Consider the following 13,176-nt stretch of genomic DNA (forward strand, 5'->3'; position numbering starts at 1 on the left):
AAATAAAGATTTTATTTATTTATACATGAGAGAGAGAGAGGCAGAGACACAGGCAGAGGGAGTAGCAGGCTCCCCATGGGGAGCCCAATGTGGGACTCCATCCCAGGACCTCCGGATCATGACCTCAGCCAAAGGCAGATGCTCAACCACTGAGCCACCCAGGTACCCTTTATTAAAGATTTTATTTATTCATTTGAGAGAAGACATAATGAAAGAGCATGGGGGGAGAAGGGGCAGATGGAGAGGGAGAAACGGACTCCCCTCTGAGTAGGGAGCCCGACATGGGGCTCGATACGCAGGACCCCAAGATCATGACCCAAGCCAAAGGCAGAGGCTTCGCCAACTGAGCCCCCCAGGTGCTCCAAATTGGGTTTCTTTCTTTCTTTCTTTCTTTTTTTTTTTTTAAGATTTTATTTGTTTAAAAAAAAAAAAAAAAGATTTTATTTGTTTATTCATGAAAGACAGAAAGAGAGAGGCAGAGACTCAGGCAGAGGGAGAAGTAGGCTCCATGCCGGGAGCCCAACGTGACTCAATCCGGGGACTCCAAGATCATGGCCTGGGCCGAAGGCAGGCACTAAACTGCTGAGCCACCTAGGGATTCCCTCCAAATTGGGTTTCCAATTAAATAATTTTAATTGGAATTTTTCCTTTCCTGAAATATGAACAGGCCAAGGAAATGAGTTATAAAGCGTGACAAAATGCCTTTCTGCTGCTGTGTCTCCCTTTGAGTCTTTAAATTCAGATGGCTGAGCTTGTGAGCGTAATGTGCATTACACGCGTCCTGTTTTCTCTTCCTAGTGGCTGTAACATCCCGTCCTGATTGCTATTGGGGGCGCAACTGCCGCACTCAGGTGAAGGCCCACCACGCAATGTGAGTAAGATGCGCTCTGAGGGCCGGGGGCCCGAGTGTTGGCACAGGTCCTCAGGGCTGGGGAAGGGGTGCCATATGGACACCCTACAGAGAGACACACACCCCTTTTCCTAACAGAAAAGTGACTTTTTTCTTTATGTGCTTGGGATGAGTTGATACCTCAGCTTTTGGGGATGTTTATGAACTAGTTAATTATTTACTTGTAAATAGAGTGGTTCTGTCATTTTATTTGTATACGGTCACGGGGCATAGGAAATAGTACTATTGTTAGTTTCAAAACCCTATTCTCATGTCCTAAAGTGTTTGCAGAACACAGCTGTCATTCCCTGCTGACACCCCAGAGGGTTAGCACTCTGAACCTGCGGCTGTGGTCGCTGAGAGCTGAGCCTCCAGCCTGTGCTGCCCTGGGTCTGTCTTTGGTGCCATGAGCAGGTGTCTGATTGCTCTCATTTACTGATGTGGATCTCCAGGTGGGGTCGTCCATAGGTGTAAGTCCACCTCCTCTTTCAGACTGTGGGCCAGGTGATAACGTAAGTCAGTGACAGATGCTGCTTGAGGCCATTCTGATCCCCAGTCATTTGTGGTTCAAGTCAGAGCCACTGAGAGTGTGGCCTTTACTCAAGGACTGATTCTATGGAAGAAAAACCTTGTTTTGTATTTGACAATAGACAGTGTACAGGAGACCATTTCGTTATAGGGAAAGAAGTAACAACTAGTAACCAGCCCATCTTAATAAAAACACAAAGATAGCGAAGGTGTGCTTGTCTTCACAAAGAGGGAGGCGGTGGTGCTGTAGCCAGCAGGCCGATGTGTCAGTCCTGCAGGGTGGCCCTGAGGAGGTTTGGAGGCTCTGAATCTCTTCTGAGAAAATTATCTAAAATATCTGACTTTTAAAATTTAAAAAGGAAAAAGAAGCCTGCCTTGGGGGTGATTTCTTTGATGATACTAAAAATATGCTACTGCATGCTGCCCCTTGTGCACAGTCAGCCTCTCATCAGGTTCTTGCAGCTTGTGACTACAGGACCGACTTACTTGAATACTTCTTGTGTAATTTCACCCTTTTCTCCCTACAGGAAATTCAATCATATCTGTGAACAGACAAGGTTCAAGAACTAAGCATCTAGGAGGCACGAAGGTGGCTTGGGGATATTGGAGGTTAATGACAGCATGTTTCAGAAAATACTGGATACAAACATTCTACAGGCATTTTACCACCCCCAGGGCGTTCTGGGGGTCTCTGCGTCCGGCAGGTGGCTCTTGTGGGGCAAGACCTTCTCAGTGAGACCTCCCAGCCCCACCCCAGCAGCCTGGGAGCCCTGGGCAGCACGACGCACCCCTCCTCTGAGGAGGACGTGCTCGGGGATGCCTGGAGCACTTGAAGCAGAGGAACCGCTGTCTGCTGTCCCCTCCCAAAACTATGCTTAACATAGACATCTCTCTCCAAGAAATCTTCTGTGGGAGAAAAAAGGAAAGTCTGTTGTTTAAGGGAAAGGGAGCAAAAGTTTACAGCCTGCAGGGTGTACCCGAGCGTCCTGCTGTGGGGAAAGCCACAGCATCTTAGGCTTTTTTGTAATAGTTTGGTGCTTATCTTTTAGTAAGATTTATCACAAACTGTAGCACAAAGTAATATAATTTATAATTTACAAATTGACTAAAATTGGGATAGTAGAGTATTTGAAAGAATAAACATGTTTCCGTTTATTAAAAAAGAAAAAATGATGTCCAGAACCGCTAACCCTAGACACCCAGCATTAAGTGCGTGGCCTTGTCCCAGGAGGGCAGAGGAGGGGGAGCACCTGCCAGGGAGCGAAGCTTTGGTGCCTACTTCTTATTCTGTGGGCATAGCTGCAGGCCTCACTGAGCCGCCCCCATGCCCCACCACCCTTACTTCCTCCCTGCTAATGCCCCAGCCTCAGGAGCAGCTCCTTCCACAGAAGTGCGAGGGACCTTTGCCTCCACTAGTCCTGTCCTGCGTTGGGTTTGCCATGTCATCTGGAATAATACTTGAAGTTTTGTTCTTTGTTAAAAAGAAAAATGTTTTTTATCTTTTGTTGAAATCATCTATTATTTTTGTTTGCAAAATTGTAACTTTTTGCTTCTTCTCAGGAATAGGATTTTCAACTGTTGTCTTGCTCTTGATACAGACTCTGAGAAGCAGCACCGTGTTTATGGAAGAGGCCTCCTCCTCCCTGCATTCTAATAAACAAGCCGTGTCTGTTTCTCTTCCCACACATTTGTCTGTGTGTCAGCTGCAATGTGCTTGTTGCTGTCACGGTGCACAGGCTACAGGCCTCACTGGTTACTGATTGAATGCCACTGAGAGTCTGTCTAATGAGCCATGTGGGCTGAATAGGACCTGTAGGCACATGGTACATGGGCTTGAGGCCTAGGTCTAAGCACCTAGGGAAGAGGGGAAGGCACAGCATCTTGTGGGTCCACCAGCCCAAAGTAACAGCCTTTCAGTCGCATATGGAAGCTGTGGCTTCATGTCTCTGCCCTGGGCTTAGCCTGTGCAGGAGTGAGGCCTGCGCTTCACATCATCACTCCCTTCTCTTTTGAAAGAGTAAAAACAAAAGTGTGGCTCCTGGGGGATATGCCAGCTCTTTAAGCATGGGTTTAAACAGAACGTGTGACTTCACTTGGGCTGCACTGGCTCCTTCTGTGAACGATAGGACACAGGTCCCTTTAGACAGCGGGTTACATAGGGCAGGGCCACTCTGTGGGCCAACCCCTGGACCTCCCTTTTCCTAATAAGTGCTCGGGTCAGAACAGAGCTTATCTGCTCTCGCTCAGAGATGGAGCCTTGGGGCCAGGGCAGCTGTTCTCTGGGCTATTTCACAGACCTGGGTGGATGTGCACTCATGTTTTTATCAGTTCCTATTCGGCAACACCCTCCCACCCCACCTAGTAGCCAGCCCACATTTGGGCTGGATCCCTGTGGGGGATGGGGGGTGACTAGGTGGCACAGGCTGCCTGGGTGTGAGTGGCCACCTCAAGACTGTGCTGGTCTACAGGTGCTTGGGCCAAGCCTGGAGCAGGCCCCACTGGCTCTCTGCTGCTTGCTCCCTGTCCTCTCCTTCCACAGCCTCACTCAGCCCGTCCCCAGGCTTGTGTCCCCATGAGAAGAGGGGCCAGCCCTACCCACGCCCCCATCTGCGGTGCACCATCGAAGGGGCTGCACACTAGTCCTTCCTGGCCCGCAGGTCTGAGCAATGAGGGAAGCCATTGATGCTGTGGAGGCCTTCCTGGGCACAGCCAGAATCCAGCAGCTCATGTCAGCGCAGGCTCACATGTGAGAGCAGAGCAGTGTTAGTGGATTCTGCCCCAGGGAAGCAAGCAAACCGGGAGAGAAGTTGAGAGTCATCCTGCCGCCTGCAGAGAGAAGGCCCAGAGGAGCCCAGCTCTGAATCAGGATGTCTGGTGAATACCAGCATCAGGAAGCCAACCTCAGGCTGAGAGAAAAAATGAGTGGCAGACTGAGTGCAGTTAGAAAGTCCAGTGTAGACCTGGCTTCACGTGTGGCTGGATGCAGGAAACTGAATGCCCAAAAGCAAGTGAATTTCCCCACTGGTTCAAATAGAAACCCATTACTGACCTACTTAATCACTAATAGGCCAGACCACAGCCTCCTGGGCCGTCAGCACTCCACAGGCAGGTGGGGCAGCCTCAGGCCAGGGGAAGATAAGTGTCAGGGGTTGTCAGTAGGACTCACCAGGAAAGCAGACCAGCTGCGGGGCAGTAGCTCTGGGGCTTGAGCCCAGAAAGGTCAGACAGCCTGTCAGACCTCAGCCTGCTGAGTGAGGCCTGACTCTAATGGGAACTGATGGCAGTGGCCCAGAGGTAATGCCAGGTCTCAGTTACTTCCCTTGGGCTTGCCAGCGTGTGTGGGGTGGGGTGGGGACACGGAGGAGCCCAGACACACTTTTGAGATTCACAGCTCCCTGCAGAATTAATCCCAAGGACCTTGATGCACATGGGAGTGCTCCTAGTCAGCCCTCTCTGACACCATCCTATCTCTTGGGACATTGGCAAAAGTGAATGCAGCAGAGCAGGCCATGTGCAATCCTTTCTGCTTTCAGCTGCTGTCATGGCTTTTCAGAGGATTCTGAGAGAGAGACTCGGTTCTAAAGATTGGCCAGCTGAGCCCTGGTGACCCACAGAAGAGCTGTCTTGCCAGCTCCCAGGAGACCACTGTCCTGGGCTGAGGAATGTTGTGACCCAGTAACTTAAAGATAGCCATTTAAAAATCATAAACAGGGATCCCTGGGTGGCGCAGCGGCTTAGCGCCTGTCTTTGGCCCAGGGCGCGATCCTGAAGACCCGGGATCAAGTCCCACGTCGGGCTCCCGGTACATGGAGCCTGCTCCTCCCTCTGCCTGTGTCTCTGCCTCCCTCTCTCTCTCTCTGTGTGTGACTATCATAAATAAATAAAAAAAATAAAAAATAATAAAAAAAATAAAAATCATAAACATTTGGAATTCATAAGTCATGTTAAAAACAAAGGTCATAAGCACTCAGGACTCATCCCTTTCTAATGAATTCACTCCATCCAACCATCACATGTGCTCCCCTGGGTATTTGCATTGATAAGTCTGCGTGTCAGTTCTCCAGGATGGTGCACACCCCTGTCCACTCACCTGTTTGTGGACTGCAAATTGGTAGGTTGACCCTGCTCAGGGAGGATTCATACGACGGAAACTGGCAAATGCCACAAATCAGGGTCATCTGGTTTTGTTTTTGTTTATCCTGGAAAGAAATTTTTTTTTAAGATTTAATTTATTCATGAGAGACAGAGGCAGAGAGACAGGCAGAGGTAGAAGCAGACTCCACGCAGGGAGCCTAATGTGGGACTCGATCCTGGCACTCTGGATCACGCCCTGAGCCAAAAGCAGATGCTCAACCACTGAGCCACCCAGGCATCCCAAGAAGTTTGTTACAACACTTTTTCAGCACATGACTGCACCTGAACAATGAAACTGTGAAAACCTATATAGTTTGAAGCCACCACGTTTTGGGGTGGCTTGTTGCATAGCAAAGAATATCAGGACAGTGGCCCTGCCCCTTCCTGGAAAATCACCCCTTCAGTCCAGGCCACCTGCAGGGCCCCTCCCACCCCTGGACCCTGCAGAGCACCAGGAGGTCACATCTTCCTGTGACACGGCTCCCCAGATGGGCCTCCCTGGACCCTCCACCTCCTGCCACCCTCCAAGCAGTCATTCTAGCATTTGCCTGTTTGGTTTTCTTCCTGGCTGTTATTGTTGGAGAGTAAACGTGCTTACTGCTGTTTGTCTCCCCCTTCAAAGATCCAGAGCGGGAATCTTCCTGCCTTGTTCACTGTTCTACACTTGGCCCAAACATCTGACTTGGGCAAACATCTAGTGATGGTGGAGCTGTTGGCTGGTGTTGAGTGTGAGGATGAATGCAGACTTGGTGTAGGCGTCACTGATGGGGTCTTCCCTGACGCACAGGGGAAAAACTGCCCCTTACTGCCTCCCTGTTAAGCCTCATGTGTGAGCTCATTTTTAAAAATATTTTTTGTCTCCTGAAAATGATGAGCTTGAAACTCATCAGTGGTTTCCTACCCATCTGGCAGACCCTGTGCAGCTTGGCCCCTCATTGCAGACCCTCTCTGAATGTGCTGATTCCTTTCCTAGTAAACCTAGTGCCCAGACCCTTACATGCCTGCCTTTTTGTTATGCAAGTTTAGCTCAACTATGACTTCCTCAAAGAACTCTTTAAACAGGGGATCCCTAGGTGGCTCAGAGGTTTGGCACCTGCCTTCAGCCCAGGGAGTCCCAGGATCAGATCCTGCATCAGGCTCCCTGCGTGGAGCCTGCTTCTCCCTCTGCCTGTGTCTCTGCCTCTCTCTCTGTCTCTCTGTGTGTGTCTCATGAATAAATAAATAAAATCTTAAAAAAAGAAAGAAATCTTTAAACATGTGGCTCTCCTTGCTGTTCCCTCATCTAAGACACTGTTCCCACAGTGACCTGCACATGTCCCTGCTTTATTCTCATGTCTATTCAAACTCATCTGAGGGCCTCCCTGAACACTCTATCTAATATAGCAGCATGTCTGTTTCTTTATGTTGCCTTTTTCTGAACTCCTCACTTCCTGTCTTTTGTATCTGTTTGCTGTCTGGTTCTCTGGTAGGTTGTATGCACCAGCAGGAATTGTGTACAGGGTCTAAGACTTGGAGTATGGTAGGCTACAATTAATAGTGATTGAATGAATGCATGATAGCCTGATATAAGTGTCAGGCCCTCCTACTGACACAGTTTCCTTCACATGAATTATCCCCTGAAAGGCTGATCTTTCCCACATGAAGCTGGACTGGAGCAGGAGTGCCATCTCCTGCTCCCCAGCTAACCCTATACTTAGAGCATTGACCAGCACTTCAAGGCACTGCAGCGTGTCCACCAACAGTTGCATGGATAACAGAACATGGTGTATCCAGACAGTGCAATATTATTCATTTGTAGACAGGAACAAAGTTCTGATACATGCTAAAAATGAGTGGCTCTCAAAACCTAATGCTGAGTAAGAGAGAAGGCAGTCACAAAATATGTATTGTGTGATTCTTTTTTTTTAAAGATTTTATTTATTTATTCATGATAGATAGAGAGAGAGAGAGAGAGAGAGAGAGAGGCAGGGACACAGGCAGAGGGAGAAGCAGGCTCCATGCCACGAGCCTGACTTGGGACTCAATCCTGGGACTCCAGGATCGTGCTCTGGACCAAAGGCAGGCACCAAATCGCTGAGCCACCCAGGGATCCCCTGTGTGATTCTTTTTATGAAACATTCAGAGTAGTCTGATCCATGGAGAGGGACAGTAGTTAGTGGTTGTCAGGGGAAGGGGTGTTGGGGGGACTGCATGCATACGAACAAGAGGGATCCTTTGGGGGTTATGGAAATGTTTTCTAACTGCAATGCAGTAAATCCAGCTTTATTTACTAAATCCAGCTTTATTTACTAAAATGTAGTAAATATAAACTGTAAATTTACCTAAAAAATTGAATTGTACACATAGAATGGGTAAGCTATATTGTATGTAAATAAGACCTTTATTTTTTTTATAAGACCTTTAATAACAACATTTTTACTTAATTAGCATTTTTCCCTGCATGGATATGTCATTGATATATAGGCTCATATGTGTTTCATTTAGTGTTGTCTGTCACATTTTTACCGTAATTTGTTTCTCCAGCTTCCCACACAGGTTGCACCTTGCACAGCTGTAGTATAAGCTCAAAACCAGGAAACACGCTAGTGTCCAAAGCTCAGGATGCAGAGACCTGTCGCAGAGACCTGTCTCCTGCTCTGCTTGAGCCACCCCACACCCAGCATTCCTTAGCAACCACTAATCTGTTTTCCATCTCTGTCATCATATTGTTTCACAAATATTATGTAAATGAAAGCATGTAATACAGTATAGTTCCTTTGAGATATTTTCCCTCAGCATAATGCCTTGGAGATTGTCTAAGTTGTTACAATACCCTTTGTTTTTTTTTTTTTTTTTTTTTTTAATACCCTTTGTTATTGCTGAAGAGAGTCCAGTGATGTGGATGCTCCACAGTTTAACCATTTGTGCATTGCGAGCTTGGTCTGATTTTGGTTGTTTCCAGTTTTGAGCTATTACAAAAAAAAGTATGGTAAACAACAGTGCCCAGGTTTTCGTGTGGATCTAAGTTTCATTTCTCTGAGATAAATATCCAGGAGTGCTGTTGCTGGGTCATACAATCAAATATATGTTTAATTTAAAGAAATTGCCAAACTACATTATCAATGGCTATACCATTTGATAGCCCCACAGTTATGTATGAAAAATCTAGTTTATCCACATAATTGCCAGCATTTGCTATTGGTACTAATTATTTTAGCTACTCTGATAGATGTGTGCAGTAAGATCTTGAGGTGGTCTTAATTTTCTTTTTTATAACGGCTAGTGATGTTGAACATTTTCACAAGCTTGTTTGCTGTCTGAACATTCTTTTCAGTTAATTGCCTCTTCTTATATTGGCCTATCTTCTAACTGCATTTTTTTCTTTTTAACTTTTGGGAGTTCATAATATATCATAGGTACCAGTCCTTTATGTAATATATGGTTTGCAAATATTTTCTATGTGTAGCTTGTCTTTTCATCATTTTAGTGGAATCTTTCTCAAAACAAATGCTTTTAATTTTGGTGAAGTCCAATGTATTAATTTTGTTCTTTTGTAGAATCATGTTCAAAAACACTTCACCAAGCCCTCTCAGGCCTGAGATTTTTCCTGTAAAAGTTTCATAGTTTTGCACATTTCTGCACTTATGCCCATCATCATTTTGAGTTAAAATTTCCATTTGCAGGGCAGCCCTGGTGGCCCAGCAGTTTAGCGCTGTCTTTGGCCCAGGGTGTGATCTTGGAGACCGGGGGTTGAGTCCTGTGTCGGGCTCCCTGCATGGAGCCTGCTTCTCCCTCTGCCTGTGTCTCTGCCTTTCTCTCTGCGTCTGTCTCTCATGAATAAATAAAATCTTAAAAAAAAATTCCATTTACAGATACCACGATGGTCTATGTAGAAGATTTTGAGAAATTTATAAGGAAAAACCTAAAATAGGTGAGTTCAGCAAGTTCTCAGGATACAAGGTCAACACACAGCATTTAATCACATTTCTTTTTTTTTTTTTAATTTTTATTTATTTATGATAGTCACAGAGACAGAGACAGAGAGGCAGAGACACAGGCAGAGGGAGCAGCAGGCTCCATGCACCGGGAGCCCGACGTGGGATTCGATCCCAGGTCTCCAGGATCATGCCCCGGGGCCAAAGGCAGGCGCCAAACCGCTGCGCCACCCAGGGAACCCTAATCACATTTCTATATACTAACAACTAAGTGTGGAAACCATACTTTAAAACACAATACCAGGATACCTGGGTGGCAGTGGATTGAGCATTTGCCTTCAGCTCAGGTCAGGATCCTGGGTTAGGGGTGGGAGGTGTCCCTGCTTCTCCTTCTCCTCCCTGCTCCAGTTCTCTTGCTATCTCTGTCTCTTTCTCTCAAATAAATAAAATCTTAAAACACACACACACATACACACACACAATACCATTTACTTTTTTTTTTTTTTAAGATTTTATTATTTATTCATGAGAGACACAGAGAAGCAGAGACACAGACAGAGGGAGAAGCAGGCTCCATGCAGGGAGTCCGATGTGGAACTTGATCCCGGGACTCCAGGACCATGCCCTGGGCCAAAGGCAGACGCTCAACCACTGAGCCACCCAGGCATCCCCACAAAACCATTTACAATTACTGCAAAGAAAATTAAATACTTCAGTATAAACTTAACAACATGTACAGGATCTGTATGATCAAAATTACAAAATGTTTCAAGAAGTCAGAGAAGCCCTAAATAAATGGAGAGACACACCATGTTCACTGACTGAAAGTCTTAACATAGTAAAGATGTCAATTCTCCCCAAATTGATCTCTGATTTCAATGCAATTCTATCAAAAGCTCAGGATTTTTATAGACACAGACAAGTTTATTCTAAAATTTATATGCATGGTTCCATAAATACCTGGAAAAATCCTGAAAACGAGCAAAGTGAGAGAAACAGCGTACCCAGTGACAGGGCTTGCTGCACCACTGCCATGTGGGAGGCTGTAGTGTAGGCAGAGCGGTGTATACAGAGCAGTGTAGACAGAGGGGTGTGGGCAGCGGTATAGACAGCACGGTGTAGACCAAGTGACAGGCCACAGAGGACCCAGAAGCACCCCCAGGGGCATCCAACTGTGGACAAGTGTGCAAAAGCAAGTGAGTGGAGAGAGGTCAGTTTTTCATTAAATGGCGCTGAAAAAGTTGATATCCATAAAGACAACAAAGAACAGGCCTTCACTGCCCCTCAGGCCCCAGGCCAACGACGTTTTGTTGCTTGAAAAGGTAGGACATTGCTGTGGCCCCACAGGGGGAGTCACTCTTGCTTTGGCACCTGAAACATGAATGAGAAGAGGCCCGGAGGTGGGGTGCGGGGCGCGGGGCTGGGGGTCCGCAGAGACCAGCCGCGTGACCCCAGCCGCACGCCCCCGGCCCCGGGCCCCCGGCCCCCCGGCCCCCCGGCCCCCGGCCCCCGCCTTCCGCAGGCACCACCTGGCCACGCCCCCAACGGGGCCGACGCGACCACGCCCACAGCCTGACAGGTGGGCGGGACGGGGCGGAGCTCCGCGCCCTGGCCACGCCACTTCCGCCGGAAGTTTGCTCCTCTAGCTTCCTGCCAGAGTAGATCCTGCGAGTCCAGAAGTTGCGCTTCCACCCGGCAGATACCCGCATACTTTCGGAAATCTGTGTCGCGTCAGTTGTGGGTGGGCTCTCGGATTCCACGCCTCGGTCGGGGCTGCCCGGCCTGAGGGCGCTGTCTGCAGGCGGGAGAGGACGTCTGTCTTCCGGAACGGAGGCAGCGCGCACGGGTTGTTTCCCGACGGTTCTAGCTCGTCACCTCCCCGCGCCCCGCCCCTCGCGCGGCCACGTCTCCGCTGGAGCAGCGCGGCCGCCGAAGCTTCCGCGGCACCCGGGTGAGGGTCGCGGGCAGGTGCCCAGGCGGGTGCTCCGGCCTGGGAGGGCACGGGGCCGCCGGGGGCGGGGCCGGGGGGCGGAGAGCCGCGGCGCAGTGGAGGCTGAGGCCGGGCGCCTGGTCCCGGCGGGCGCGGAGGGCCAGCCCAGGCTCCCCCCGGAGCGGCTCCGCCCCGTGTCGCTCCGGCCGCTCGCTGTTGGTTGACGCGGGGCCTGGAACCGGCCTGCGGCGTTGTTGGCGGGGCTGGCAGCCCGAAGAGCCGCCGGGCGAGCCGTTCCGGAGCGCTGTGTGCGCGGAACCCGGCGGGATGCGCGGCGGGAGGCTGTGTCCTGTCGCAGAAGTCCTGTCGCGGTGACGACCGTGACCCGGCGTCGGGAGGCCCCGTGGCTGGGGGTGCGCATGGCCCCGGGCAGAGCGGGTGCACGGCCTGGCCTCGTGCAGCGGGCCGCGGGGCGGGGTCAGGGCCTCCTGGTGCGGGGCCTGCCCCCCTGAGCCCTCCTGCCGGCAGGGCTACCCTGGGGCAAGAGTGTCTCAGGCCGGTTGAGCGGCAGTGCGGTGACCTCGAGGGCGAGGAACTTGGCTGGACTTCGGAGAGAAGTTTGTCAGGAGCATTATACAAAGGCAGGATAATGGTGGGGTGTCGACTAAGATGCAGCGTAGGGAGGAGCCAGATGGTAGGCAGCTTCCTAGTTCATTGTAAGAGGCTTGAGTTTTAGTGTCCGAGTGATTGAAAACCGCTGTGACGTAGTCTGCCATTTACAGGTGACTCATGCATTTAAAAAATTTTTTTTTTTTTTTTTTTTTTTTTAAAGATTTTATTTATTTATTCATGATAGTCACAGAGAGAGAGAGAGGCAGAGACACAGGCAGAGGGAGAAGCAGGCTCCATGCACCGGGAGCCCGACGTGGGATTCGATCCCGGGTCTCCAGGATCGCGCCCCGGGCCAAAGGCAGGCGCCAAACCGCTGCGCCACCCAGGGATCCCTAAAAAATTTTTTTAAGTTCCCTTAACATTGCCAGCCTTTTACTGGAGCGAGAGCTTTCAGTGAACATACCTTGAATGCCAAGAAAAGAAAATAAAACTCATCCAACATTACTGAAATTCAAAAGTAGCCTTTTTGGTTTGTTGTTATTTCATTTCGTTTTGGCCAGTTGCCTTGAGCAGCACCCTTTCCTAAGTGAGAATGTCTTGAGGTGGCTTCAGTTGTCAAAGTTGACAAGCAGCGGTCGAAGGGAAAACAACACTCATAATAACAGTGACCATCTATTGAGGACATGGGACAGACCTGTGCTGTGCTAATCCACTTAATCTTGGCATGATTTTTATTCTTTCTCATCTTGGTGATGAGGAAGTCAGCTACAAGGGGTTAAGAAATCTGCCCAGACCTCATAGCTGAGGGTGCAGGAGTCAGGACTGGCCCTGGAGCCCACCCTTTACAGAACACTGCTGTACAGAGCCTTTGCACACTGTCGCTGTTTACCTGTGGTCACTGGTATGGCCTCAATTAGATGTTATTTTCTTAAGGAAATCCTGTTTTCTCTCTGGCCATGCTATTTGTCATTGCCAGTGGAAACTTATGCAAGGCGCAGTGCCTGGAGCCATGATACGTATCTGGAACTCATACGATCTGCTCTAGGGGGAAGCCAGAAGTCACACACACATGCCCAAGACCGTGTTCTGGCTGTGAGGTCCCTCCATGTCAGATGGCATGGATTCTGAGTTTGGAACACTTTATACGTGGTGGCGTCATTCTGTCTTTT

The 13,176-nt window shown here is 49.1% G+C and overlaps 2 protein-coding genes across 8 annotated transcripts in view; both read left to right on the top strand.

Annotated features, from left to right (window-relative positions):
* CHFR (checkpoint with forkhead and ring finger domains) overlaps positions 1-3,102 on the top strand; it is a 60,921-nt gene extending 57,819 nt beyond the window's left edge. For 4 of the 6 annotated variants that reach the window (XM_072801988.1, XM_072801989.1, XM_072801986.1 and 1 more), the window contains 2 exons: positions 799-871; positions 1,945-3,102. In XM_072801988.1, the coding sequence (XP_072658089.1) occupies positions 799-871; positions 1,945-1,987 (116 nt within the window). In that variant the 3' untranslated portion in view covers positions 1,988-3,102. The remainder of the gene's footprint in view (positions 1-798; positions 872-1,944) is intronic. The other 2 variants (XM_072801991.1, XM_072801987.1) reach the window with 1 other exon arrangement.
* An 8,007-nt stretch (positions 3,103-11,109) lies between these two features.
* The window catches only part of GOLGA3 (golgin A3), a 43,409-nt gene continuing 41,342 nt past the window's right edge, over positions 11,110-13,176 (top strand). Inside the window, exon 1 of one of the 2 annotated variants that reach the window (XM_072801995.1) lies at positions 11,110-11,416. The gene's annotated coding sequence lies outside the window, so the exon portion shown is untranslated. The remainder of the gene's footprint in view (positions 11,417-13,176) is intronic. The other variant, XM_072801994.1, reaches the window with a different exon arrangement.

This window comes from Canis lupus, chromosome 27 (assembly GCF_048164855.1).
Source record: "Canis lupus baileyi chromosome 27, mCanLup2.hap1, whole genome shotgun sequence".
Taxonomy (NCBI): domain Eukaryota; kingdom Metazoa; phylum Chordata; class Mammalia; order Carnivora; family Canidae; genus Canis; species Canis lupus.